At 45.7% G+C, this 26368-nt stretch overlaps 3 protein-coding genes, 3 non-coding genes and 4 pseudogenes across 6 annotated transcripts; 4 read left to right on the plus strand and 6 right to left on the minus strand.

Moving 5' to 3' along the window:
* Positions 1–873: 873 nt before the first annotated feature.
* On the minus strand, positions 874–992 carry LOC145409956 (5S ribosomal RNA). The gene has a single exon (XR_013899183.1). It is a non-coding gene; the product is annotated as a 5S ribosomal RNA (ribosomal RNA).
* A 2280-nt stretch (positions 993–3272) lies between these two features.
* Positions 3273–3580, minus strand: LOC145409844 (histone H4-like; annotated as a pseudogene).
* Positions 3581–3960: 380 nt separating this feature from the next.
* Positions 3961–10842, plus strand: LOC145409845 (histone H2A-like). Its single transcript, XM_080280134.1, has 2 exons — positions 3961–4116; positions 10627–10842. The coding sequence occupies exons 1-2, from the start codon at positions 3961–3963 to the stop codon at positions 10840–10842; spliced, it is 372 nt and encodes a 123-aa protein (XP_080136260.1).
* A 1316-nt stretch (positions 10843–12158) lies between these two features.
* Positions 12159–12277, minus strand: LOC145409976 (5S ribosomal RNA). Its single transcript, XR_013899202.1, has one exon. It is a non-coding gene; the product is annotated as a 5S ribosomal RNA (ribosomal RNA).
* Positions 12278–15492: 3215 nt separating this feature from the next.
* Positions 15493–15797, minus strand: LOC145409846 (histone H4-like; annotated as a pseudogene).
* Positions 15798–17047: 1250 nt separating this feature from the next.
* LOC145409847 (histone H2A-like) lies at positions 17048–17419 on the minus strand. The gene has a single exon (XM_080280135.1). It carries the CDS (start codon positions 17417–17419, stop codon positions 17048–17050), a length of 372 nt encoding a protein of 123 aa, XP_080136261.1.
* Positions 17420–17799: 380 nt separating this feature from the next.
* LOC145409848 (histone H4-like) lies at positions 17800–18107 on the plus strand (annotated as a pseudogene).
* A 5306-nt stretch (positions 18108–23413) lies between these two features.
* Positions 23414–23532, plus strand: LOC145409963 (5S ribosomal RNA). Its single transcript, XR_013899190.1, has one exon. It is a non-coding gene; the product is annotated as a 5S ribosomal RNA (ribosomal RNA).
* Positions 23533–24849: 1317 nt separating this feature from the next.
* Positions 24850–25221, minus strand: LOC145409849 (histone H2A-like; annotated as a pseudogene).
* A 385-nt stretch (positions 25222–25606) lies between these two features.
* LOC145409875 (histone H4 type VIII-like) lies at positions 25607–25896 on the plus strand. The gene is given in 2 exon segments (XM_080280150.1): positions 25607–25670; positions 25673–25896. Coding segments are annotated over 2 exon segments (288 nt in total).
* Positions 25897–26368: the final 472 nt, after the last annotated feature.

The following is a 26368-nucleotide window of genomic DNA, read 5'->3' on the forward strand; positions in this document are numbered from 1 at the left end:
AAATAGGAGCACTTCAGACAATAATAAAACTAACAATTTATTATGATAACACTACAGCCGATAATAGCATTATTAATACTGTTAGTTACTCGTCTTCATTTGGTTACTGTTATTATAAATCTTATTGGAATTATTGTTGCCATTTTCAATTTCGTTGTTACTTCGAATTTTTAGTATCACAATTTCTTCTTATCGTTATATCAAATATTGTCACTTGATGATGGTACTACTGCCACAAGAAGAACTACATCTATAATAACAACGAAAAGCAGTACTACTGCTACTATTACTACCACCACCACTAATACTTCCACAACCAGAAGCATTAGTGATTTATGCCAGTTGGTAGCTACCATGGGGCCTATGTGTAGGGGCTTTTCGGGAGGTCGGTGTTGTTGAGAACGCTACAGGGCACTTGGTGATGAGGGCAAGGTAACGTCCTGCCTGCCTGCCTGCCTGGGTTCGCGTGTTGTTGTGGCGGGTGGTGCATGGCTTGTCCAGTGGAGGGTTATGGATGGAGCTTGTGAAATAGAGAAAACGGCCGTGAGAGCGAGAAATTCAAGGGATAATCTGTTCGTTTGGAAATATTCCATATATATCACACACGTATTCATATGCATTGTGCCTCACCGACGTGACAGTGTCTTCTGTAGATGCATCAGTCAACCTTGATAGTCGTGTATTGAAAGGCAGAAATAGCTTGGATAGGTGGGATTTACCTTCGAGAGTTATGGAGGTGACACCTTGGGCACGGCAGATGAGATAGTCTGGCTAAGGAATGGAAAATGCCCGGATTAGCAGTCGCCTGTTGCTCTTATTGCATGGATCTTATTTTGACGCGCGAAAAATAGTAAGAAAAAGGTGAAAAGTTTATGCCAACAGCATCTGGTGTTCCCAGGCGGTCACCCATCCAAGTACTAACCAGACCCAACGTTGCTTAACTTCGCTGATCGGACGAGAAGCGGTGCTCTCAACGTGGTGTGGCCGTTGGCAATGAGAAGGAAAGAAACGACCTATTAATACGGCCTTACTGAGCCAGAAGAGGCTCTTCTATCGATTCTTTCTTCTTTTTCTTTAGATTTAATAGGTAATATCTACAACCTTCCAACCTTTCGATGGATTACCTATTTCGTCACCGTGTCTTGAAACATATGGAACAAAGGAAAAGAAAATGCAAGATGTAAGTAGAAATGGATAAACAGCATGACAAACGGACCAACCCTCATTGAATAACCGATCGTCCCTTAACGGATGGCGCAACCAACGTTATTATACTCCATTTTTACTCTTTCACAGAATCTAGGCGCATGCCAGGCAGGCACTCAGGCCAAAAGCCAGGCAGGTAAGTAAACAGATAGGTAGGTAGGTAGGTTGGTTGGTTGGTTGGTTGGTAGGTTGGTTGGTGGGTTGGTAGGTCTATATACAAAAAAACTCTGTAGAAATGTGTAATATCAGACCGCAGCGGTGGACAAACAATGTCCTCTCAAAAAAGTAAATATATATTTGAAGACCTTCATTACAACTGTAAGAGATATAAAAGTAAAATTCAGAACTGACAAAACTTAAAGACATTTATTTTAATCCTCTTTTTTGCCTTTAGTTCACACCTGTCAGAGAGAGGTGCAGGTTGCTAAACCTCTATGTGTGCGTGCGTTCGTTCGTTCGTTAGTGTGTGCCTGCCTGCCTGGATGCATGCATTCCTGCTAGACTTCATCCCAACCCCCCCACTCTGTCTCTGTCTGTCTGTCTGTCTGTCTCTGTATAGTATCTTACTATCAATCTATCTGTCTATCTATCAATCTATCCATCTATATACAGTATATACACACATACATACATATAGTAGGGCGTCCACTTTGTATGAACTAATAAGGTTGGCCTCGTTGTGCGTGCGATTTGGCAGGCTTTGATTAAGTGGAGAGTCTTGGGTATTTTTCTTTGTGATTCTATGTGGTTTGACGTTACTTTGAAAAGGCTTGCTTCCTTTCTTTAAGTTTTAACTTGTTGTCGGTCACTTGATGATGGTGGTTAGGTAAAGAGTAGCCTTTGGCTTTAGTGAGATGAGGTATCGCTAGTAATAATAATTAGGTTAGATTAGGTTTGATTTGGTTTGGTTGGTTGAGGTTATTTAAGGATTTGCTTACGTTCTGTGAGGTTTGATGAGGGCAGATAAAGATAGGTTGGATTAGTTTAGGTTTTGTTTTGTTTGATAAGGCTAGCTTATATTATGTCTCGTTGGCAGGTGATGTTGGGTTTAGAGTAGTAGCGTTAGGTGAAGTTAGGTTTGCTCTGGTGAGATGAGGCTATGCTTGGTTTGGTGAGGCTAGGCTAGGTTACTTTTGGTCTGGTAAGGTGAGTTTCAGCCAGATGTAACTTTCTTCCGAAGTATCTAAGCAAATACATGTAAATGTTTAGCAATTTGTCTAGTTATCTGTCTTTGTAGCAGTCGAGTCAACCTACCAGCCTACCAGTAATTAGCCTTTCAATCTATCTGTTGGGTCATAATTTTCTTCTGTACATCTATCTATATACCTGTGTATCTATCTAGTAATCACTGTATCTACCTATCTTCCTGCCTTTAAGCCAAAAAATACTTCTATCTATCTATTGGGTTATAATTTCCTAACGAGCCATCTGTCTACCTTCATATCCCTCTGTCTATCTGTACACATATGTATATATCCATCCACCCATCTATCTCTCTGTCTTCCCCTCAATCGGCCTCTCCATATTATAGCAAACGACCTGTCTTAAACTTGGCACCTCTCGAGTCCCTTACTCTTATTTTGAATTCCGTGGCATTGACATAATGACATAGGTGTTAGCTAAGCTGTCGAATGTCTGCATGGACCTATACCATGTCTTCATTGTTACACTAAAAATCCAAGGAGGCGGTCAGAATCTGATGGTTCGACACACCGCTGCTACCAAATGTAACTTGCAATACTTTGGTAATAGAAACTCCGTGTACAAACAGCTAGATAAGGAGTTTATTACAAACTCACAGTAAAATAGTCTGCCCGTCTCGGCTGTCTGCTATCAACTGATGCAATAACGCAGTCTTCAGGCGTGGGAAAGCATGCTGACCTAGCGAGTTTAGTGGGGGCATGTATACATTGGGGGGAGACATATATACGTCGGGGGTAGACATATTGTGGAGGGGGTACAATTTCTCTTTCACAGAAATTCAGTGTGGACCTCTAAGGAAGGCCCGGAGGTTGTTGTGTGCTTTGCCGTGGCTAGGTTGGATAGCGCAATGGAAGGCAACTCAATTATGAACTCTCTAAGTCGTAGAAGCCGTACACGGTGCGTCCTTGCCTCTTGAGGGCGTTCACAACGTCCATGACGGTCACAGTCTTCCGCTTGGCACGCTCAGTGTAGGGGAAAGCGTCGCGAATTACTTTCTCGAGGAACACCTTTAGAACACCGCAGGTCTCCTCGAAGATGAGGCCAGAGATACGCTTCTCGCCGCCACGACGAGCAAGACGACGGATGGCAGGCTTCGTGATGCCACTACCTTCTGGTGGCACATGGCACCTCACTTGGCTAGACCCTTGCCACCTTTGCCTCGACCCGTCATGCCTGTTGCTCAGACTCAGTTTGCCACTGAGTTACCTCCACACCATCACCAACAACTTACTGCCTTTGATGAACACACTTACCACCACACCCTTGAAGCTGTCTTTGCAGTACTGCCTACCTTTACACTCCCCCATGCCACACATGCAACCAGTAAACAAAGACATTTGGAAGAGCAGTGACTCCTGCTTCCCAACGATAAACACATGTTTGTTGGGTTAAGGCCCGACGCTCTCTCTTCATCTAAATTTCTTCCTCACCTACTTGTCACATCTTCATGATTGTCTCCCTTTCTCCTCCCCCATTTTCTATACGATTTTGTTTGTTTTGTGTTGTGGCGACAAATTAGTCTCCTACTGCAGGTAATACTCAGATGACACGATGTCCAGATGTGGCAAGGATGGCAAGGTGAAGGGGAAGTCAAAGTCTCGATCCAGCATGGCTGGGCTCCAGTTCCTCATGGGCAGGATCCACCATCTCTTTCATCGAGGTAGTTATGCCGAGCGTATGGGTGCTGCTTCTCCCGTCCACTTGGCTGCAGTCATGGAGTATTTTTTTTTTGGGTGGGGGATATTCGTCCCAGCAATGCTGGGACACGGGCAAACAAGGAGCCCGTCAGAGATGCTCTTATCTTGCGCGAGCTTGAATGATCGAGGGGGTGGGTATTTTCTGACTGTGATGAGTAATAATTTTAAAGGAGCACGTGCAACGATGCCAGCAGCATCTATGAAATCATCCCCAGTCCGAGGAAAAGTCGTGTCAGGGTGAGACCTGAGCATGGTAGTGGCTGGGTAGTAAAGAAGATAGTGAATGAGTGGCTCCTCAGATGTGACCAAACAATGGGTGCACGGGTCTGGCTCTGTACCGACAATTTGTTTGTAGCATGGAAACCACAGATGCAAATGCCTGAGCCTCACTACAATATAGTTGGGTATGCCTTTCGAGGGCAACAAAAGAGAATATGATGTGACGGTGGCATACCATGTAGCAGAGCTAGAGCCTTCTGTAACCAAAAGCTGATGTTCCTCTCGAGACTGCCTGCTGATGGTAGCAGTGAGAGTGCTAATGACGTGCGAGAGGCTGGGGCGCAGTTGAAATGTGATGTTAGGGAGCGAGCAAGCTGAGCGTGCTGTGTCAACAGCACGCTCATTGCCGCTGATTCCAACATGACCTGGGAGCCAATGGAGAATAATAGTGGCACCCCTACGGACGAGAAGGGATGCAAAAGTAAAAATCGCCGTCAGAAGAAAGACGTTGTCCTTAAGGGAAAACGGTCTTAGCCTCTGAAGGGAGGAAAATGAGTCTGTGTGAATTATGACACGGTGATGATGATGGTGATGAGTGTGGTGCAATGCAACCAGGATGGCAGCAAGCTCTGCCTGGAAAGCGGATACACCTTGGGAGAGTCGCCAAGATTCAGTTGTTAGCCCAGAGACAAAGGCCACCCCAGCAGAGCCAACAGAGGATACTGAACCATCCGTAAAATAAGTGGCTGAGTCTAGTGAATCTAGAGCCGCAACCCGACTAAGACTTTCTTGACAGAGGAGTGCGGGAATGGAAATTCGAGGTTTGGCCTCAGAGGGGCATACAAATTTAAAAAGAGGGGGGTCCCATGGTGGTGGATCAGTGTACCCAGGAAAGGGAGAGTCAGGATCTTGGCAGAGGCTCACAGCAGCTCCCAGTCCATGGATAACAGCAGTTGTAGTCCAGGCCCAGTCACACTGAGTGGCAGGCTCGGGTGGGTGGCACAAAAGACGTCGTAGGAGGGCAGAGACAGGCAGGTGGGGCCGGCACCATATCAGCTGCAGAGTTATGACTGCCGCTCGTAGCGCAACACGATGCACCAGAGACAGCAAACCACTCTCCATACGGAGATTGACAATCCGGGTCCAGGGTGGAGCCCCAGCATGATATGGAGTGCATTGTTCTGTATGACCTCCAGAGATCTAAAGACTGGTGGAGCGAGTCCAGTCAACAGATGTCACTGTAGTCCACCAGGGATTGGATGGCATGTATATAAAATGTTCGGAGGACTGAGTATGACGCCCCCAAACTCTGCTTGGAGAGATAGCGGAGAGCAGCCAGTCTGGTGGAAGCATGCTCCCGCAAGTACAGAACATGGCAGGCAAAAGTGAAACCCCTGTCAAGCCAGACTCCCAGATACTGATGGACAGTGACAAGAGAGAGCTGCTGCCCCCCAAGCAGCATAGGAAAGTCTGGGGGACGGAGTCCAAAGGGCAGACACTTTGTCTTATTAAAATTAATCTTCAGCCCAAGCTCAGTACACTTGGCGTGCAACCAAGAAAGGGCCGAGTCCACCTGCATGAAGCAGTCCCTCCTAGTAAAGACGAGGGCCAGATCGTCCGCATAGCAGAGGAGGGTAATGCCAGGCCCCTAGTCTACAATTAAGAGTCCCTCCATAAGGATGTTAAAGAGGAGAGGGCTCAAAACGCTCCCCTGGTGGGTGCCGTTAGGATGTGGGTGAAAAGGGGAAAGGTGTCCCTGGAATTGGACCCCTGCAGATCGTTCGTTAAAGAAATCCTGGATCCAGGATAGAAGCCTGCCTCCCACACCCCTGGCCGCAAGAGCCACCAGGATTACAGTGGGGCTTGCCAGTTCAAAGGCTTTCTCAAGGTCGAGGAAGACAGCCATTCCCCTTCCTCCCCTCAGCTCCCCAAGGAATGACGCGAGGCAGTGGGTGGTACTCCTGCCTGGATGGTAGGCATAAATCCCTGGGTGCAGCGGTCCCAGCCGCCAAACAAGCCGAGCCCACACAACCCTCTCAGCCATCTTAGCAACACAACTGAGAAGGGAGATGGGGTGCATGGCAGTGGGATCACGAGGCTTCGGAATTGGGTGGATAACAGCTGTCTTCCATGACCTCGGCAGACGCCCCTCAGACCACGAGAGGTTGAGCAGATGAAGTAGACGTTCTCTACCACAATCTCCAGCATGTGACAGGAGAGAGTATGTGAACCCATCGAGCCCCAGCGCAGTGTCCTCCCTGCGCTGCAGCACTTTGTGGAGCTCCCCACTGGTGATCGGACAGTCAGCAGGGTCAGGCCTATCACACACTGCCTGAATTCCTGCAGCACGAGAGGTGGACAGCTGCTCCTGTAGGGCTCTGACAGACTGCGGGAGATTAGGAGAGGCAGAGTGGTCAGCGAAGTGCTGAGCAAGACGGCTGGCCTCAGCGGCAGGGTCAGGATGGGAGGGAGGGCGAGGAGGGGGTGGATCAAAGACGGACCTGATTCTCCTCCACATCTCACGGAGAGTGGAGTGAGAGTCTAGGGTATGACACCATCTGATCCACGCCTCCTCCCTAAGGCGGCGCTTCTCAGAAGCCACATGCCGTGTGATAGCAACCAGGTACCGGCGGTGCAGAGATGTACGGCGTCGTCGGTACTGCTTGCGTGCCGCATTGAGTCTCCAGTTCAGTTCCTTGACCCTGTCGCAGTAGAACCAGCCATCTCGGTAGCACCTCGTTGAACGCTGCCACAGCGGGATAGCAAGAGAAGCAGCTTGTGCCAAAATACTTGCTACCTGATCTGCTCTGCTCTCGAAGTCTGAGGCAGGAGGGGATGTCTCAAAGGCCGCCGTGAGAGCATGGGCAAAGGCCGTCCAGTCCGCCCTGCGTAGGTCCCACCGTGGTGGAGGAGGTGGGGGTGACAGGAGGGGAGCGAGAGGCAGGTCAACAATAAGGGCAAAGTGATCACTTGCAAGGTGGGGGTGGAGTGACCACGATGCCAAGCCTGCTAGTGGTGCTGACACTAGGGAGAGATCGAGGCGACCTCCCACAATATGGGTGGCCTGTGCCACATCATTTAATAGGGAGACACCACCCACCTCCTCCAGAAGTAAGGAAATGTGCCGTCCTGCTTCACTGGACTGAAGAGGCGATGATAGAAGGGCGTGGTAGGCATTAAAGTTACCCCTTATATACACGGCTCCCCTGGCAGCCTGGGAGAACAGATCACCCAACTCCAGGGTGCCTCTCTGGCTCCAGTATACATTATATACTGTCAGGGGTGACGTTGCCAGGTGTAGAACCACGCCCTGGACCTCCACATCAGATCCACAGAAAGGAGGAGGGTCACAATCTGTGCATGCAATGTGATCCTGTACCAGAACGCCACACCCTGATGTGACGCCACGAACATATGGGAGATGGGTGGTGTAACCCGGAAGACGAAAGGTGGAATTATCCGGGAGCAGGGCCTCCTGCAGAAGAATGATGTGAGGGCAGTCCCTGGCGGCCGCCTCCTGCAAAAGCGGAAGCTTTTGCCTCGCTCCCAGACAATTCCACTGAAGGAGTCTGAGGGAGTTCTCTACTGGCTGTCCGCTGACAATTGCAGATGGTTGTCCTCCTGCAGCACTGGAGAGGCCGTGTCCACTGTAGTGGCCACAGATGGTGTTGGCGCTTGCTCCAGATGGGGGCTTTGATGTGGCAGGTGCTTGGTGTAAGGCTGGCCTTTAATGCGTGTGGGCCTGGTCTGCCTGGATGGGCGAGTTGCTCTGTAGGAAGTGGGACGAGTTCTCCCTGTAGAGTGAGCCGGGCAGCGAGGAGAAAGAGGGGCACTGAGGCTCGCCTTCTTTCTCTCGATGACCTTGTCGACAAGGCGATCGGCTGCTTTGGTGAGGGGCTCTATTGGGAGAGGGATGTCTAGGCTCTTTGCTATTGTTTGAGCACTAGTTACTGCCAGCTCTGTTGCCAGGGTCCTGAACTCCTCCGTCGTGAAAGTCATCACGGTAGGAGTAGGAGTGGGTGGTTGGCTGGGCGCTGGGATGGGTGGTGATGGCAGGACAGACGTCAGCTGTAGATGTATTTCTGCCGTGGTCTTACCTACAGCAAGAGCAGGAGACAACGGTGGGAAGTCCATCTCGTTGAGAGCTGGAGGACTTGGTACTTCTGAGCGGCGCTGCTGTCCCCAGACAAAGGTGCCTGGGGGAGCTGGAATGGCACTGACGTCTGTCTCTCGCACACCCAAGTAACCTGCCGCTCCCGACCCTGGTTCACGCGTTGAACCCTCGCAGGACAGTTGGGGTGCCAGGCATGGTGTTGCCCCGAGCAGTTGGGGCACTTGGCAGTTGTCAGCTCCTTTGCCTTCAGCCACTTCAGGCACTGCTCGGTGTCGTGCGCTCCACTGCAGACTCCGTAGACGATGGGGCGGTTGCAGTTGGTGCAATGGTGTCCGAAACAGTGACACCTGTAGCAGCGCAGCGGCTCGGGCGTGAAAGGGAGGAGGTAAAACATCCCCCAATTGCCCAGATTGATGGACTCTACGAGCGGTCCACACAGAGTCACACAAACCTGCAGCGTCTCTTGCCGTGTTCGTCGGTTCTCGCACCTCACTGCCTCCTCTATGAGGTCGTGTTGTAGAAGGATATCCACTGGCATACACCGAGGATATCCCATCACAACCGCCTTTGTAGTCTGGGCGCCCTGAGGTAGCTCCACGATCCTGACGATCGGGGCCTCCTCCTCCACAATCTCCTTCAGGCATAGATATGATCCCTCTTTGGTGGGGATCAGCACACAGCTTTCATTGCGGCCAAAGCGATTCATGGCTGTGAGGCCGGGCAGGTGTCGTTCCAGAGCTGCTACCGTGTCGTAGCTGGTGCCGTATCCTTCCTGAAGAGGGACGCGAAAAGCCGGAAAAGTAGACAGCGGAGGCGGAGGAGCCGCGACAGAGACTGCAGGGCGAGCAGCAGGAGTGGCCGTCGGGACCCTGGAGGCTTCAATGCTGGGGTAATGGCGTTTCCCTGTGACGCTCGCTGTGTTTTCCTCGTCACTGTAATGAAGTCGTCATCGTCATGAGCAGGAGTAGGAGCAGCAGAAGAGGGAGCTGCAACAGGAGGATGCATGTCCAGGAGAGGTTCAGTGGTGCATACACTGTTGCTGGCGTTTGCAGTGGCAGGAGTAGATATAGCAGGTTTGGTTGCCAGGCGGCGAGGGTCCCTGGAGGGAAGGGCAGCCTTGGGTGCAGCAGCAGAGGAGGCCTTGCCGCTGGAGGTGTTAGGAGGAGGAGGAACCGAAACTCCCTCCTCCATCGCCTCATGAACACGTGCAACCTTGGTTGCACGTGCTAAGGTGGAAGGGGGAGATGAAGCAGCAGCTCCTCTTGCACGAGGAATGGTTCCCGTGGGTCTGCGAGAGGGAGATGAGGAAGAGGCCTCGCCAGATGTCGACGAGCTGGAGCTAGAGTCTGAAAGGCGCCGCTCCCGCTTCGCACCTGGCACAGTAGCAGGGCCCAGAGGCCTCTGCTTAGGAGGCTTGGGAGACAGGGGTGGACAAGAGGCCTGGCCAGACGTCGACGAGTGAGAGCTTCCGTCAGACAGACGACGCTCTTGCTTCACGCCTGGCACGGGAGCAGGGCGGGAAGGCCTCTGCTTTGCAGGCAGAGAGCTAGCTGGCCCTGTAGGCCAAGGGGACTGGGTCCCCTTCATGGTCTTAGCCAGACAGACAGACACATAAACACCCACAGACACCACTCACACAGTCACACAGCCAGATACACTCACACTCACCCTGGAAAAAAAAAAAAAAAAAAAGGCAGGTCCCTACAGTGACGGGCTACCTATGCTCCCCACCCCTCTAAAGGGCGATAGGAGGCCCCGCCACTGTCCCTTTCGGGTCTTCCCTAATCTAACAGAGCAGCTCTCTGTGCTTCCTATAACCAGCCCCTAATGGGCCCGCATCATGGAAATGCCCTAACGGCACCCCTTCAGGGTTCGGCTTCGTACCACACAGAGAGACGCTAACGGCGGCAGGAAAAAAAGAAACACACACACACACACACACACACACACACACAAACACACTACACAAACACTCTCACAGTCAGGCAGTGGCTGTCTGTCAGGGACAGAGTCAGAGCCAAAGCACAGAAAGAGAAAGAAATTCACTCTCTGTGCTGGAGACTGAAGTCCAAAAAGAGCCGAAAACAAGGAAAATCTGGCAAAATTCTACCTCAGTAAATGAGACTAAGTCCAGTCTGAGAGATAGAGTGGCCAGAGCTCCGAACCAGACAGCGTCTGAGCAACGAGTGTGTCATGGAGTACCTTGCAGGCAAAGTGCTTGAGCTGGTTCTCAACACTGCCCGTGACAACAAGAAGACTTGTATCAGTCCCCGTCACCTGCAGCTGGCCACCCGTAATGACGAGGAGCTGAACAACCTCTTGTCTGGCATCACCATCATCCAGGGAGGTGTCCTGCCTAACATCCAGGAGGTGCTGCTTCCCAAGAAGTCAGAGAAGAAGTGAAATCTTCCAATAAATTCCTCTTCACCTCCATCGGCTCCTTTAGGAGCCACATCCATTTCTTAAGACAGAATAGACATAGGCAATGGCCTAAATCACCATCTCTGTGTTTCTTCTTGTATATATACGCGCATTTATGTATCATGTGTATAATGTGGCACGAGTTGTCTATGCTGGCTTGTGTCTCTGCATGTATTTATGTTTGGTTGCATGTAAGTATAGCTACTTACATCAGTGACGGTACACTGGTCGATTGATATTCCCACTGCCAACTGCACATAAGGCTCGTAACGTACATCCAAAGCGGGTGGGTGGATAGATGGATGAATGAAAGCATAGATGATGGCTTGCCTTCAGCTATGGAGGGACTGGATGAAGTTGTTGAATGATATGTTGATGTATTATCCGCGGGGTGACGACAATGGTGGATTTTATACCCCCAAATAAGAGCACTTCAGACAATAATAAAACTAACAATTTATTATGATAACACTACAGCCGATAATAGCATTATTAATACTGTTAGTTACTCGTCTTCATTTGGTAACTGTTATTATAAATCTTATTGGAATTATTGTTGCCATTTTCAATTTCGTTGTTACTTCGAATTTTTAGTATTACAATTTTTTCTTGTCGTTATATCAAATATTGTCACTTGATGATGGTACTACTGCCACAAGAAGAACTACATCTATAACAACAACGAAAAACAGTACTACTGCTACTACTACTACCACCACCACTAATACTTCCACAGCCAGAAGCATTAGTGATTTATGCCAGTTGGTAGCTACGATGGGGCCTATGTGTAGGGGCTCTGCGGGAGGTCGGTGTTGTTGAGAACGCTACAGGGCACTTGGTGATGAGGGCAAGGTAACGTCCTGCCTGCCTGCCTGCCTGGGTTGGCGTGTTGTTGTGGCGGGTGGTGCATGGCTTGTCCGGTGGAGGATCATGGATAGACCTTGTGAAATAGAGAAAACGGCCGTGAGAGCGAGAAATTCAAGGGATAAACTGTTCGTTTGGAAGTATTCCATATATCACACACGTATTCATATCCATTGTGTGTGGTGCCTCACCGACGTGACAGTGTCTTCTGTAGGTGCATCAGTCAACCTTGCTTGTCGTGTATTGAAAGGCAGAAATAGCTTGGATAGGTGGGATTTACCTTCGAGAGTTATGGAGGTGACACTTTGGGTACGGCAGATGAGATAGTCTGGCTAAGGAATGGAAATTGCCCGGATTAGCAGTCGCCTGTTGTTCTCATTGCATGGATCTTAGTTTGACGCGCGAAAAATAGTAAGAAAAATGTGAAAAGTTCATGCCAACAGCATCTGGTGTTCCCAGGCGGTCACCCATCCAAGTACTAACCAGACCCAACGTTGCTTAACTTTGCTGATCGGACGAGAAACGGTGCTCTCAACGTGGTGTGGCCGTTGGCAATGAGAAGGAAAGAAACGACCTACTAATACGGCCTTCCTGAGCCAGAAGAGGTTCTTCTATCAATTCTTTTTTCTTCTTCTTTAGATTTAATAGGCAATATCTACAACCTTCCAGCCTTTCGATCGATTACCTATTTCACCACCGTGTCTTGAAACATATGGAACAAAGGAAAAGAAAATACAAGATGTAAGTAGAAATGGATAAACAGCATGACAAACGGACCAACCCTCATTGAATAACCGATCGTCCCTTAACGGATGGCGCAACCAACGTTATTATACTCCATTTTTACTCTTTCACAGAATCTAGGCGCATGCCAGGCAGGCACGCAGGCCAAAAGCCAGGGAGGTAAGTAAACAGATAGGTAGGTAGGTAGGTAGGAAGGTACGTAGGTTGGTTGGTAGGTAGGTAAATTGGTGGGTAGGTAGGTCGATATACAAAAAAACTCTGTAGAAATGTGTAATATCAGACCGCAGCGGTGGACAAAGGAATGTCCTCTCAAAAAAGTAAATATATATTTGAAGACCTTCATTACAACTGTAAGAGATATCTATCTATCTATCTATCTATAGCCCGACGCCCTAATCCCGCAAAGGGTGGCCGCAGACAAAACGCCTCCAAGTCACTCTGTCACCCACCATTTGACTCCCCTCCCCCCAACTCACCCCCCCTCCCTCATATACCTCTCAACTCCATCCCTCCACCTCATCCTCGGTCTACCCCTCCCTCTCCCTCCCTCCACCTCACCTACATACACCCGCTTAGTCAGTATTTCATTCTCCATTCTCTCCACATGTCCAAACCACCTCAATGGATTTCTCCTAATCTTCTCAACCACATCCACATCTACCCCACAACGTTCCTTCACTTCTTCATTCGTCAACCACGTCACTCCACATGCTCCTCTCAAGTAACTCATTTCCACTGCTCTCACTCTTGACTTGTTCCCCTCTTGCAAGGTCCACGCCTCGCTTCCATACGTCAGGGTAGGGATCACAATACCATCATGCAGTGACTTCTTAACTTCCATACTCACCTCCCTATTTCTCATCACTGCTTTCAGTGTACCAACAACCTTTCTTCCCTGCTGTACCCTTTCACGTACTTCATCCCCCAAAGTTCCATCCTTACTCATCACACTACCCAAGTACTTGAATGCACTCACATTCTCCATATCCTCGCCATCCAACCTCACTGCACACTCTGTGACTTCATTCCTCTCAAACACTATAACTTTACTTTTGTTTACATTAACTTTCAGCTTCCTCCTCCTACACACTGTCCCAAATTCATTCACCAAACCTTGCAACTCCCATTCATCTTCACTCAACAATACTGTATCATCAGCAAACAGCAACACCGGAAGCTTCCAGATCTCACCCTCATTCATTAGGGCCACCCCCACATCCACTGCCCTACCTTGCACCTCCTTTACAACCCCATCCATATATATATTAAACAGCCATGGAGACATAACACACCCCTGTTTCAGTCCCACATTGAGATCAAAGAACTCAGCTCGCCATCCACTCGCACCGTAGCCCTAGCTCCCGCGTACATACTCTTCACAGCACTCAATAACTTCCCCTCCACTCCATATATTCTTAATACCTTCCACATACCTTGCCTATCTGTTCTGTCATAAACTTTCTCCTAGTCCATGAAGGCAGCGTACACTTTCCTTCCCTTCTCTAGATACTTCACTAAACATCTTAGAACAAATATCTGATCTACACACCCTTTTCCCTTCCTAAGAGATATAAAAGTAAAATTCAGAACTGACAAAACTTAAAGACATTTATTTTAATCCTCTTTTTTGTCTTTAGTTCACACCTGTCAGAGAGAGGTGCAGGTTGCTAAACCTCTCTGTGTGCGTGCGTTCGTTCGTTCATAAGAGTGTGATTTCCTGCCTGGATGCATGCATTCCTGCTAGACTTCATCCCAACCCCCCAACTCTATCTGTCTCTGTCTGTCTGTCTGTCTGTCTCTGTTTAGTATCTAACTATCAATCTATCTGTCTATCTATCAATCTATTCATCTATATAAATATACACACATACATACATTCATATAGTAGGCCGTCCATTTTGTATGAACTAATAAGGTTGGCTTCGGTGTGCGTGCGATTTGGGCAGGCTTTGATTAAGTGGAGAGTCTTGGGTACTTTTTTTTTGTGATTCTATTTGGTTTGACGTTACTCTGAAAAGGCTTGCTTCCTTTCTTTGAGTTTTAACCTGTTGTCGGTCACGTTAATAGTGGTTAGGTAAAGAGTAGCCTTTGGCTTTAGTGAGATGAGGTATCGCTAGTAATAATAATTAGATTAGATTAGGTTTGGTTTGGTTTGGTTTGGTTGGTTGAGGTTATTTAAGGATTTGCTTACGTTCTGTGAAGTTTAATGAGGGCAGATAAAGATAGGTTGGATTTGGTTAGGTTTTGTTTTGTTTGATAAGGCTGGCTTATATTATGTCTCGTTGGCAGGTGAGGTTGGGTTTAGAGTAGTAACGTTAGGTGAAGTTAGGTTTGCTCTGGTGAGATGAGGCTATGCTTGGTTTGGTGAGGCTAGGCTAGGTTACTTTTGGTCTGGTAAGGTGTGTTTCAGCCAGATCTAACTTTCTTCCGAAGTATCTAAGCAAATACATGTAAATGTTTAGCAATCTGTCTAGTTATCTGTCTTTGTAGCAGTCGAGTCAACCTACCTGCCTACCATCTAATTAGCCTTTCAATCTATCTGTCGGGTCATAATTTTCTTCTGTACATCTATCTATATACCTGTGTATCTATCTAGTAATCACTGTATCTACGTATCTTCCTACCTTTAAGCCAAAAAATACTTCGATCTATCTATTGTGTTATAATTTCCTAACGAGCCATCTATCTACCTTCGTATCCCTCTGTCTATCTGTACACATATGTATATATCCATCCACCCACCTATCTCTCTGTCTGCCCCTCAATCGGCCTCTTCATATTATAGCAAACGACCAGTCGTAAACTTGGCACCTCTCGAGTCCCTTACTTTTATTTTGAATTCCTTGTTGGCATTGACATAAGGACATAGGTGTTAGCTAAGCTGCCGAGTGTCTCCATGGACCTATACCATGTCTTCATTATTTCTCTCTCACAGAAATTCAGTGTGGACCTCTAAGGGAGGCCCGGAGGTTGTTGTGTGCTTTACCGTGGCTAGGTTGCATAGCGCAATGGAAGGCAACTCAATTATGAACTCTCTAAGTCGCAGAAGCCGTACACGGTGCGTCCTTGCCCCTTAAGGGCGTCCACCACGTCCATGACGGTCACAGTCTTCTGCTTGACATGCTCAGTGTAGGTGAAAGTGTCGCGAATCACTTTCTCGACGAACACCTTTAGAACACCGCGGGTCTCCTCGAAGATGTCAGAGATACGCTTCTCGCCGCCACGACGAGGAAGACGACGGATGGCAGGCTTCGTGATGCCACCACCTTGTTGTGGCTCATGGCGCCTCACTTGGCTAGACCTTTGCCACCTTTGCCTCTACCCGTCATACCTGCTGCTCAGACTCAGTGTGCCACTGAGTTACCCCCAGGCCATCACCAACAACTTACTGCCTTTGACGAACACACTTACCATCACACCCTTGAAGCTGTCTTTGCAGTATTGGCTATCTTTACACTCCCCCATGCCACACATGCAACCAGTAAACAAAGACATTTGGAAGAGCAGTGACCCCCGGTTCCCAACGATAAACACATGTATGTTGGGTTAAGGTCTGACGCTTTCTCTCCATCTAAATTTCTTCCTCATCTACTTGTCACATTTTCATGATTGTCGTCCTTCCTCCTGCCCCATTTTCTATACGATTTTGTTTGTTTTGTGTTGTGGCGACAAATTAGTCTCCTACTGCAGGTAGTACTCAGACGACACGCTGTCCGGATGTGGCAAGGGTGGCAAGGTGAAGGGGAAGTCAAAGTCTCGATCCAGCACGCCTGGGCTCCAGTTCCTCGTGGGCAGGATCCAACTGGCATAAATCACTGTTTCTGGTTGTGGAAGTATTAGTGGTGGTGGTAGTAGTAGTAGCAGTAGTACTGCTTTTCGTTGTTGTTATAGATGTAGTTCTTCTTGTGGCAGTAGTACCATCATCAAGTGACAATATTTGATATAACGATAAGAAAAAATTATAATACTAAAAATTCGAAGTAACAGCGAAATTCAAAATGGTAACAATAATTCCAATAAGATTTATAATAACAGTAACCAAATGAAGAGGAGTAACTAGCAGTATTAATAATGCTATTATCGGCTGTAGTGTTATCATAATAAATTGTTAGTGTTATTATTGTCTGAAGTGCTCCTATTTGGGGGTATAAAATCCACCATTGTCGTCACCCCGCGGATAATACATCAACATATCATTCAACAACTTCATCCAGTCCCTCCATAGCTGAAGGCAAGCCATCATCTATGCTTTCATTCATCCATCTACCCACCCACCCGCTTAGGATGTACGTTACGAACCTTATGTGCAGTTGGCAGTGGGAATATCAGTCGACCACTGTACCGTCACTGATGTAAGTAGCTATACTTACATGCAACCAAACATAAATACATGCAGAGACACAAACCAGCATAGACAACTCGTGCCACATTATACACACAATACATAAATGCGCGCATATATACATGAAGAAACACAGAGATGGTGATTTAGGCCATTGCCTATGTCTATTCTGTCCTAAGAAATGGATGTGGTTCCTAAAGGAGCCGATGGAGACGAAGAGGAATTTATTGGAAGATTTCACTTCTTCTCTGACTTCTTGGGAAGTCGCACCTCCTGGATGTTAGGCAGGACACCTCCCTGGATGATGGTGATGCCCAGCAAGTGCTTGTTCAGCTCCTCGTCATTAAGGATGGCCAGCTGCAGGTGACGGGGACTGATACGAGTCTTCTTGTTGTCACGGGCAGCGTTGAGAGCCTGCTCAAGCACTACGCCTGCAAGGTACTCCATCACTGCAGCCAAGTGGACGGGAGGACCAGCACCCGCACGCTCGGCATTATTACCTCTACGAAAGAGATGGTGGATCCTGCCCATGAGCAACTGGAGCCCAGCCGTGCTGGATCGAGACTTTGACTTCCCCTTCACCTTGCCACCCTTGCCACATACGGACATCGTGTCGTCTGAGTATTACCTGCAGTAGGAGACTAATTTGTCGCCACAACACAAAACAAACAAAATCGTATAGAAAATTGGGGGAGGAGTAAGGGAGACAATCATGAAAATGTGACAATTAGGTAAGGAAGAAATTTAGGTGAAGAGAAAGCGTCGGGTCTTAACCCAACATACATGTGTTTATCATTGGGAGGCGGGGGTCACTGCTCTTAAAAATGTCTTTGTTTACTGGTTGCATGAGTGGCATGGGGGAGTGAATAGGTAGCCAGTACTGCAAAGACAGCTTCAAGGGTGTGATGGTAAGTGTGTTCGCCAAAGGCAGTAAGTTGTTGGTGATGGTGTGGGGTAACTCAGTGGCACACTGAGTCTGAGCAGCAGATATGACGGGTCGAGGCAAAGGTGGCGAGGGTCTAGCCAAGTGAGGCCCCATGTGCCACCACATGGTGGTGGCATCACGAAGCCTGCCATTCGTCGTCTTCCTCGTCGTGGCGGCGAGAAGCGTATCTCTGACCTCATCTTCGAGGAGACCCGCGGTGTTCTAAAGGTGTTCGTCGAGAAAGTGATTCGCGACACTTTCACCTACACTGAGCATGTCAAGCGGAAGACTGTGACCGTCACAGACGTGGTGAACGCCCTCAAGAGGCAAGGACGCACGGTGTACGACTTCTGCGACTTAGAGAGTTCATAATTTGAGTTGCCTTCCATTGCGCTATCCAACCTAGCCACGGCAAAGCACACAACAACCTCTGGGCCTCCCTTAGAGGTCCACAATTAATTTCTGTGAGAGAGAAATAACGAAGACATGGTATAGGTCCATGCAGACATTCGGCAGCTTAGCTAACACCTATGTCATTATGTCAATGCCACGGAACTCAAAATAAGAGTAAGGGACTCGAGAGGTGCCAAGTTTAAGACTGGTCGTTTGCTATAATATGAATAGGCCGATTGAGGGGCAGACAGAGAGATAGGTGGGTGGATGGATATATACATATGTGTACAGATAGACAGAGGGATACGAAGGTAGATAGATGGCTCTCTAGGAAATTATAACCCAATAGATAGATCGAAGTATTTTTCGGTTTCATGGCAGGAAGATAGGTAGATACAGTGATTACTAGATAGATACACAGGTATATAGACAGATGTGTAGAAGGAAATTATGACCCGACAGATAGATTGAAAGGCTAATTATTGGCAGGCAGGTAGGTTGACTCGACTGCTACAAAGACAGATAACTAGACAGATTGCTAAACATTTTCATGTATTTGCTTAGATACTTCGGAAGAAAGTTAGATCTGGCTGAAACTCACCTTACCAGACCAAAAGTAAGCTAGCCTAGCCTCACCAAACCAAGCATAGCCTCATCTCACCAGAGCAAACCTAACTTCACCTAACGCTAATACTCTAAACCCAACCTCACCTGCTAACGAGACATAATATAAGCTAGCCTTATCAAACAAAACAAAGCCTAACCTAATCCATCCTATCTTTATCTGCCCTCATCAAACCTCACAGAACGTAAGCAAATCCTTAAATAACCTCAATCAATCAGACCAAACCAAACCTAATCTAACCTAATTATTATTACTAGCGAAACCTCATCTCACTAAAGCCAAAGGCTACTCTTTACCTAACCACTATTAACGTGACCGACAACAAGTTAAAACTCAATGAAAGGAAGCAAGCCTTTTCAGAGTAACGTCAAACCACATAGAATCACAAAAAAAAGTACCCAAGACTCTCCACTTAATCAAAGCCTGCCCAAATCGCACGCACACCGAAGCCAACCTTATTAGTTCATACAAAATGGACGGCCTACGATATGTATGTATGTATGTATGTGTGTATATATATATAGATGGATAGATTGATAGACAGATAGATTGATAGTTAGATACTATACAGAAACAGAGAGACAGATAGACAGAGACAGATCGAGTGTGGGGGTTGGGATGAAGTCTAGCAGGAATGCATGCATCCAGGCAGGCAGGCACACACCTAACGAACGAACGAACGCACGCACACATAGAGGTTTAGCAACCTGCACCTCTCTCTGACAGGTGTGAACTAAAGGCAAAAAAGAGGATTAAAATAAATGTCTTTAAGTTTTGTCAGTTCTGAATTTTACTTTTATATCACTTACAGTTGTAATGAAGGTCTTCAAATATATATTTACTTTTTTGAGAGGACATTCCTTTGTCCACCGCTGCGGTCTTATATTACACATTTCTACAGAGTTTTTTTGTATATCGACCTACCTACCCACCAATCTACCTACCTACCAACCAACCTACCTACCTAACTACCTGTCATAAAAGACTTTGTAGTTACTTGTAGAGAAGTTATATATATATTAGACTTGTGGACGAGCGGTTGTTATACTTGAGTAGCTTTGTAAGTAGATAATCTTCTTTCCCATTTGTCATTCAATGACAAGGAGAGGTAAAGAATAGTATGGAACTATTTTTATTTGTCTCGGATATATTAACAAGTCTCTCTCACAGCGTGAAGTATAAAGTAGAGTCCCGGGAGCTATCTCCCTGTCTCGCTCTCTCTGTCTCTCTCTCAAGTTGCTAAGCCCTTCTCCTTACGATCTGTCTGTTCTATGGCTAGCTTCCTTCTGAGCTCTCTTTCCTAAATTCTGGTGAAACAGGAGACGTATCACGTGTGTTCCCTGTGATTGGAAAGTTCTAGAAGCCTGTGTGTGAGTATGTGTGTATGTGTGTGTGTGGTCAACATGGCTTTGTTCACCTGGTGAATTGCTGACAACTAACTGACTGGCTACTTCGTAATCTGTCGTCAGCTTTTCCTCAGTGTAACTTGCAAGATCATTTCCCATTCCCAGGCTCGCATAGAGCTGTTTATCTATCTATTTATCTATCTATCTATTATGATTTGTAATTATAATATGGACTCATAACATATGCTCAGTCCACGCAGCTGAAGGACCTCCGACAGCAATTATCATTGACACGTGCTAATCTATTAGTACATAATATTGATTATAATATTGTATCTATTAGTACATAATATTGATTATAATATTGTATATATATAATATTTATAGTAAATAGTGATTATTCAGTAATATTACATTTTAAACAAGTTGTATACATTTTGTGAGATGTGTATGTATAACAGACATATGCATATAATTGTGCAATGGTAATACTGCTAGGTTATACATTACATATTGAGTTATCACTTTAGTAATGTCTAATATTTCACCTAACTTGTATGATGATACTGGTTATAAAGAATTGTGGTACAGTTGTATGACTTATAACATTGTAGTAGCATTGTGGTAATACATAATTGTAACATTTTATGAATTGTTACAAAATATTGTGGTAATGCATAATTGTGCTGGCCTTATAATTGTAGTTACATTTTGTTAATGCAACTGTTACATAAGTGTCTTGGCCTTATAATTGTATTTAAAGTTACATAAAAGTTACATCTTGTTAATGCAACTGTTACATAAATGGTACATATTGTTTGTAGTTACATAATTGTAGTTAAAGTTACTTAAAAGTTACATCTTGTTAATGCAACTGTTACATAAATGGTACATATTGTTTGTAGTTACATAATTGTAGCAAGTGTAACATAATGCAATCGTTTGTCGTTACATAATTGTTACATATCGTGTGTAGTTACATAATTGTAGCAAGTGTAACATAATGCAATCGTTTTTCGTTACATAATTGTTACATATCGTTTGTAGTTACATAATTGTAGCAAGTGTAACATAATGCAATCGTTTGTCGTTACATAATTATAATATGGAGTTACATTTCGTTTGTAGTTACATAATTGTAATAATTGCAGTCCTGACATATGCTGCGGTCGATGATATGATGTGCCATGCCACTAGCTTGTGGAGACAACCTTTTGCTTTTTTTTTTTTTTTTTTTGTAGTTTATGTGGTATTTTGGCTTTTGCAGTAACACTTATACTTGTTTTCATTTGTTTGTTATGTGATCTTACTCTGTTTCTCTCTTTTTTCTTTCTTACTTTTTCTTTCTTTCTTTTTTTTTTTTTTTTGTATATATTGATTTTCTATAGTTTGTTTGTCTTCGTTTGTCTACGCTTTTTCTATGTTGTTCATGGTTGCATAATTGCTGGTTAAATCCCTTGGGACACTTTTTTAAAGTTTAGTTTATATTGCACAGCTATTATTGAAAATGATATTATATAGTCCCATATTTTATTTTATATATAAAAAAAATATATATATATATACACTATATACAGTATTAACTATATACACTGACTTGTTGTTCACTTGTACCTATCGTGGGTAATATGTGTGTCAGCACTGTGTGGAAATCATTGTCTTCACGATTGTGTTGAAGATGTTCACTCTTGCTAACGTCATTTGTGTTGGCCATTTTTTTTCTCTAGTTTACCTTGTAACTTAATTTATCTGTTTCCACTAGGTAGCTTTAATTAATAAATGTTTAATACAGTTCTTTTAATCGCTCACTGAGTAACTGTGATGGTATATTTTCTTTATTACTTTGTAGATATAATAATGTATAGCTGTATGTATGAAACACGTATTTTATGTAGGTATAAATGGTAACACTCGTTGGTAGTAAATAAATGTTATAATAAATGAATGAATATATACAGAGTAGAATATTTATTGTTGGTGATTATTTAGTGTTTGAGTTATGCAGATAACTGAAGTAAGTATGTGTATTTAAGCTGTAACTATACAGCACGTTTTATATGTTTGTGCAGAAGCTTATTGTCTATCACTGTGTATTGTATAAATAAAGTAACTATGTAACTCACTAATTTTCACCGTGGTGGGAATGGTGTGAGTGGTGGTGCAGGTAGTGTGTTGACCGACGTGGCGTATTTTCAGCAAGCACGCATGATGACGTCGACTTTCCACACTGGTAGCTGTGGTGAGTGAATGAGTAGCGATGAGTAACTTGAGTGAAGACGAGTGAGTAAGATGAGCTGTGAATATGGACTTGGTGTTTGCTTCGTCGTCTTGACCTCTTCACACCTGCGTAAGCGGTGGGGGTTGGGTGGATGTAGCAGAGAGAGGAGGGTGAGATCTGGTAGTTGTTAGTTATGAGTCGTGTCTCATTCTTCGTTTGTTTGTTCCGTTTTTCTTTGTCGATGTTTTCTCGGTCTTTTTCTCTTCTGATTTACTCGTTGTGGGATGAAGACTGCCGCTACTTGTAGGTGCGTGTAGAAGATTATACAGACGACTCGTAGAGTTGTTACTTGTAGTTGATTGTAGATGGTTGTAGTTCGCTGGTTCGTCGTACAAGTTGCAAGATTATTTGTATCAATATATTATTAAACTACTTGCAAGGCGTCCTGTGACCTCTTCACCTCTACATGAGCGTGATGATCGGGGAGACGGAGGGGGCTGGTTGGAGAGAATTGTCAGGAGCAGGTTGTAAGTTCTTGGTTGTGAGAGGTATTCTTGTTTTCAATCTTGATATTTTGTAGGAATTCACTGTTGATTCGTAGACGAGGTTCGTATACGCTCGCTGCTACTAAATGTCATAAAAAGACTTTGTAATTACTTGTAGAGAAGTTATACATATATTAAACTTGTGGACGAGCGGTTGTTATACTTCAGTAGCTTTATAACATACCTACCTATCTGTTTACTTACCTGCCTGCCTTTTGGCCTGCGTGCCTGCCTGGCATGCGCCTATATTCTGTGAAGGAGTAAAAAGGGAATATAATAACGTTGGCTGCGCCATGCGTTAAGGGACGATCGGTTATTCAATGAGGGTTGGTCCGTTTGTCATGCCGTTTATCCATTTCTACTTACATCTTGCATTTTCTTTTCCTTTGATCCATATGTTTCAAGACACGGTGGCGAAATAGGTAATCCATCGAAAGGTTGAAAGGTTGTCGATATTGCCTATTAAATCTAAAGAAGAAAAAAGAATCGATAGAAGAACCTCTTCTGGCTCAGTAAGGCCGTATTAATAGGTCCCTTCTTTCCATCTCATTGCCAACGGCCACACCACGTTGAGAGCACCGCTTCTCGTCCGATCAGCGAAGTTAAGCAACGTTGGGTCTGATTAGTACTTGGATGGGTGACCGCCTGGGAACACCAGATGCTGTTGGCATAAACTTTTCACATTTTTCTTACTATTTTTCGCGCGTCAAACTAAAATCCATGCAATGAGAGCAACAGGCGACTGCTAATCCGGGCAATTTCCATTCCTTAGCCAGACTATCTCATCTGCCTTGCCCAAGGTGTCACCTCCATAACTCTCGAAGGTAAATCCCAACTATCCAAGCTATTTCTGCCTTTCAATACACGACAAGCAAGGTTGACTGATGCACCTACATAAGACACTGTCACGTCGGTGAGGCACACACACAATCCATATGAATACGTGTGTGATATATATATGGAATATTTCCAAACGAGCAGGTTATCCCTTGAATTTCTCGCTCTCACGGCCGTTTTCTCTATTTCACAAGCTCCATCCATGATCCTCCACCGGACAAGCCATGCACCACCCGCAACAACAACACGCCAACCCAGGCAGGCAGGCAGGCAGGACGTTACCTTGCCCTCATCACCAAGTGCCCTGTAGCGTTCTCAACAACACCGACCTCCCGCAGAGCCCCTACACATAGGCCCCATCGTAGCTACCAACTGGCATAAATCACTAATGCTTCTGGTTGTGGAAGTATTAGTGGTGGTGGTAGTAATAGTAGCAGTAGTACTGCTTTTCGTTGTTATTATAGATGTAGTTCTTCTTGTGGCAGTAGTACCATCATCAAGTGACAATATTTGATATAACGATAAGAAGAAATTGTGATACTAAAAATTCGAAGTAACAACGAAATTGAAAATGGCAACAATAATTCCAATAAGATTTATAATAACAGTAACCAAATGAAGACGAGTAACTAACAGTATTAATAATGCTATTATCGGCTGTAGTGTTATCATAATAAATTGTTAGTTTTATTATTGTCTGAAGTGCTCCTATTTGGGGGTATAAAATCCACCATTGTCGTCACCTCGCGGATAATACATCAACATATCATTCAACAACTTCATCCAGTCCCTCCATAGCTGAAGGCAAGCCATCATCTATGCTTTCATTCATCCATCTACCCACCCACCCGCTTAGGATGTACGTTACGAACCTTAGGTGCAGTTGGCAGTGGGAATATCAATCGACCACTGTACCGTCACTGATGTAAGAAGCTATACTTACATGCAAAGAATCATAAATACATGTAGAGACAAACCAGCATAGACAACTCGTGCCACATTATACAAACAATACATAAATGCGCGCATATATACATGAAGAAACACAGAGATGGTGATTTAGGCCATTGCCTAAGTCTATTCTGTCTTAAGAAATCTATGTGTCTCCTAAATGAGCCGATGGAGGTGAAGAGGAATTTATTGGAAGATTTCACTTCTTCTCTGACTTCTTGGGAAGCAGCACCAACTGGATGTTAGGCAGGACACCTCCCTGGATGATGGTGATGCCCAACAAGTGCTTGTTCAGCTCCTCGTCATTAAGGATGGCCAGCTGCAGGTGACGGGGACTGATACGAGTCTTCCTGTTGTCACGGGCAGTGTTGAGAGCCTGCTCAAGCACTTCGCCTGCAAGTTACTCCATGACTGCAGCCAAGTGGACGGGAGGACCAGCACCCGCACGCTCGGCATTATTACCTCTACGAAAGAGATGGTGGATCCTGCCCATGAGGAACTGGTACCCAGTCGTGCTGGATTGAGACTTTGACTTCCCCTTCACCTTGCCACCCTTGCCACATCCGGACATCGTGTCGTCTGAGTATTACCTGCTTTAGGAGACTAATTTGTCGCCATAACACAAAACAAACAAACAAAATCGTATAGAAAATGGGGGTAGGAGGAAGGGAGACAATCATGAAGATGTGACAAGTAGGTGAGGAAGAAATTTAGGTGAAGAGAAAGCGTCGGGCCTTAACCCAACATACATGTGTTTATTTTTCGGAAGCGGGGGTCACTGCTCTTCCAAATGTCTTTGTTTACTGGTTGCATGAGTGGCATCGAGGAGTGTATAGGTAGCCAGTACTGCAAAGACAGCTTCAAGGGTATGATGGTAAGTGTGTTCGTCAAAGGCAGTAAGGTGTTGGTGATGATGTGGGGGTAACTCAGTGGCACACTGAGTCTGAGCAGCAGGCATGACGTTTCGAGGCAAAGGTGGCAAGGGTCTAGCCAAGTGAGGCGCCATGCGCCACCACAAGGTGGTGGCATCACGAAGCCTGCCATTTGTCGTCTTACTCGTCGTGGCGGCGACAAGCGTATCTCCGACCTCATCTTCGAGGAGACCCGCGGTGTTCCAAAGGTGTTCGTCGAGAAAGTGATTCGCGACGCTTTCACCTACTCTGAGCATGTCAAGCGGAAGACTGTGACCGTCGCGGACGTGGTGAACGCCCTCAAGAGGCAAGAACGCACCGTGTATGGCTTCTGAGACTTAAAGAGTTCATAATTGACTTGCCTTCCATTGCGGTATCCAAGCTAGCCAAGGCAAACCACACAACAACTTCCGGGCCTCCCTTAGAGGTCCATACCGAATTTCTGTGAGAGAGAAATAATGAAGACATGGTATAGGTCCATGCAGACATTCGGCAGCTTAGCTAACACCTATGTCATTACGTCAATGCCACGGACTTCAAAATAAGAGTAAGGGCCTCGAGAGGTGCCAAGTTTAAGACTGGTCGTTTCATATAATATCAAAAGGCCGATTGAGAAGCAGACAGGGAGATAGGTGGGTGGATGGATATATACATATGTGTACAGATAGACAGAGGGATACGAAGGTAGATAGATGCTCTCTAGGAAATTATAACCCAATAGATAGATGGAAATATTTTTTGGTTTAACGGCAGCAAAATAGGTAGATACAGTGATTACTAGAAAGATACACAGGTATATAGACAGAT

This window comes from Coenobita brevimanus, chromosome 83 (assembly GCF_032717465.1).
Source record: "Coenobita brevimanus isolate Jiangsu-jjx chromosome 83, ASM3271746v2, whole genome shotgun sequence".
Classification (NCBI taxonomy): Eukaryota; Metazoa; Arthropoda; class Malacostraca; order Decapoda; family Coenobitidae; genus Coenobita; species Coenobita brevimanus.

Excerpts from the sequence above, each read along its gene's own strand:
- LOC145409847 (XM_080280135.1), bottom strand. The coding sequence starts at position 17,419 with ATGTCCGTATGTGGCAAGGGTGGCAAGGTGAAGGGGAAGTCAAAGTCT.
- LOC145409845 (XM_080280134.1), top strand. The coding sequence starts at position 3,961 with ATGTCCAGATGTGGCAAGGATGGCAAGGTGAAGGGGAAGTCAAAGTCT. Across the intron at positions 4,117-10,626 it reads CTTCTCCCGTCCACTTGGCT|TGTGTCATGGAGTACCTTGC; the intron begins GCAGTCATGGAG and ends CTGAGCAACGAG.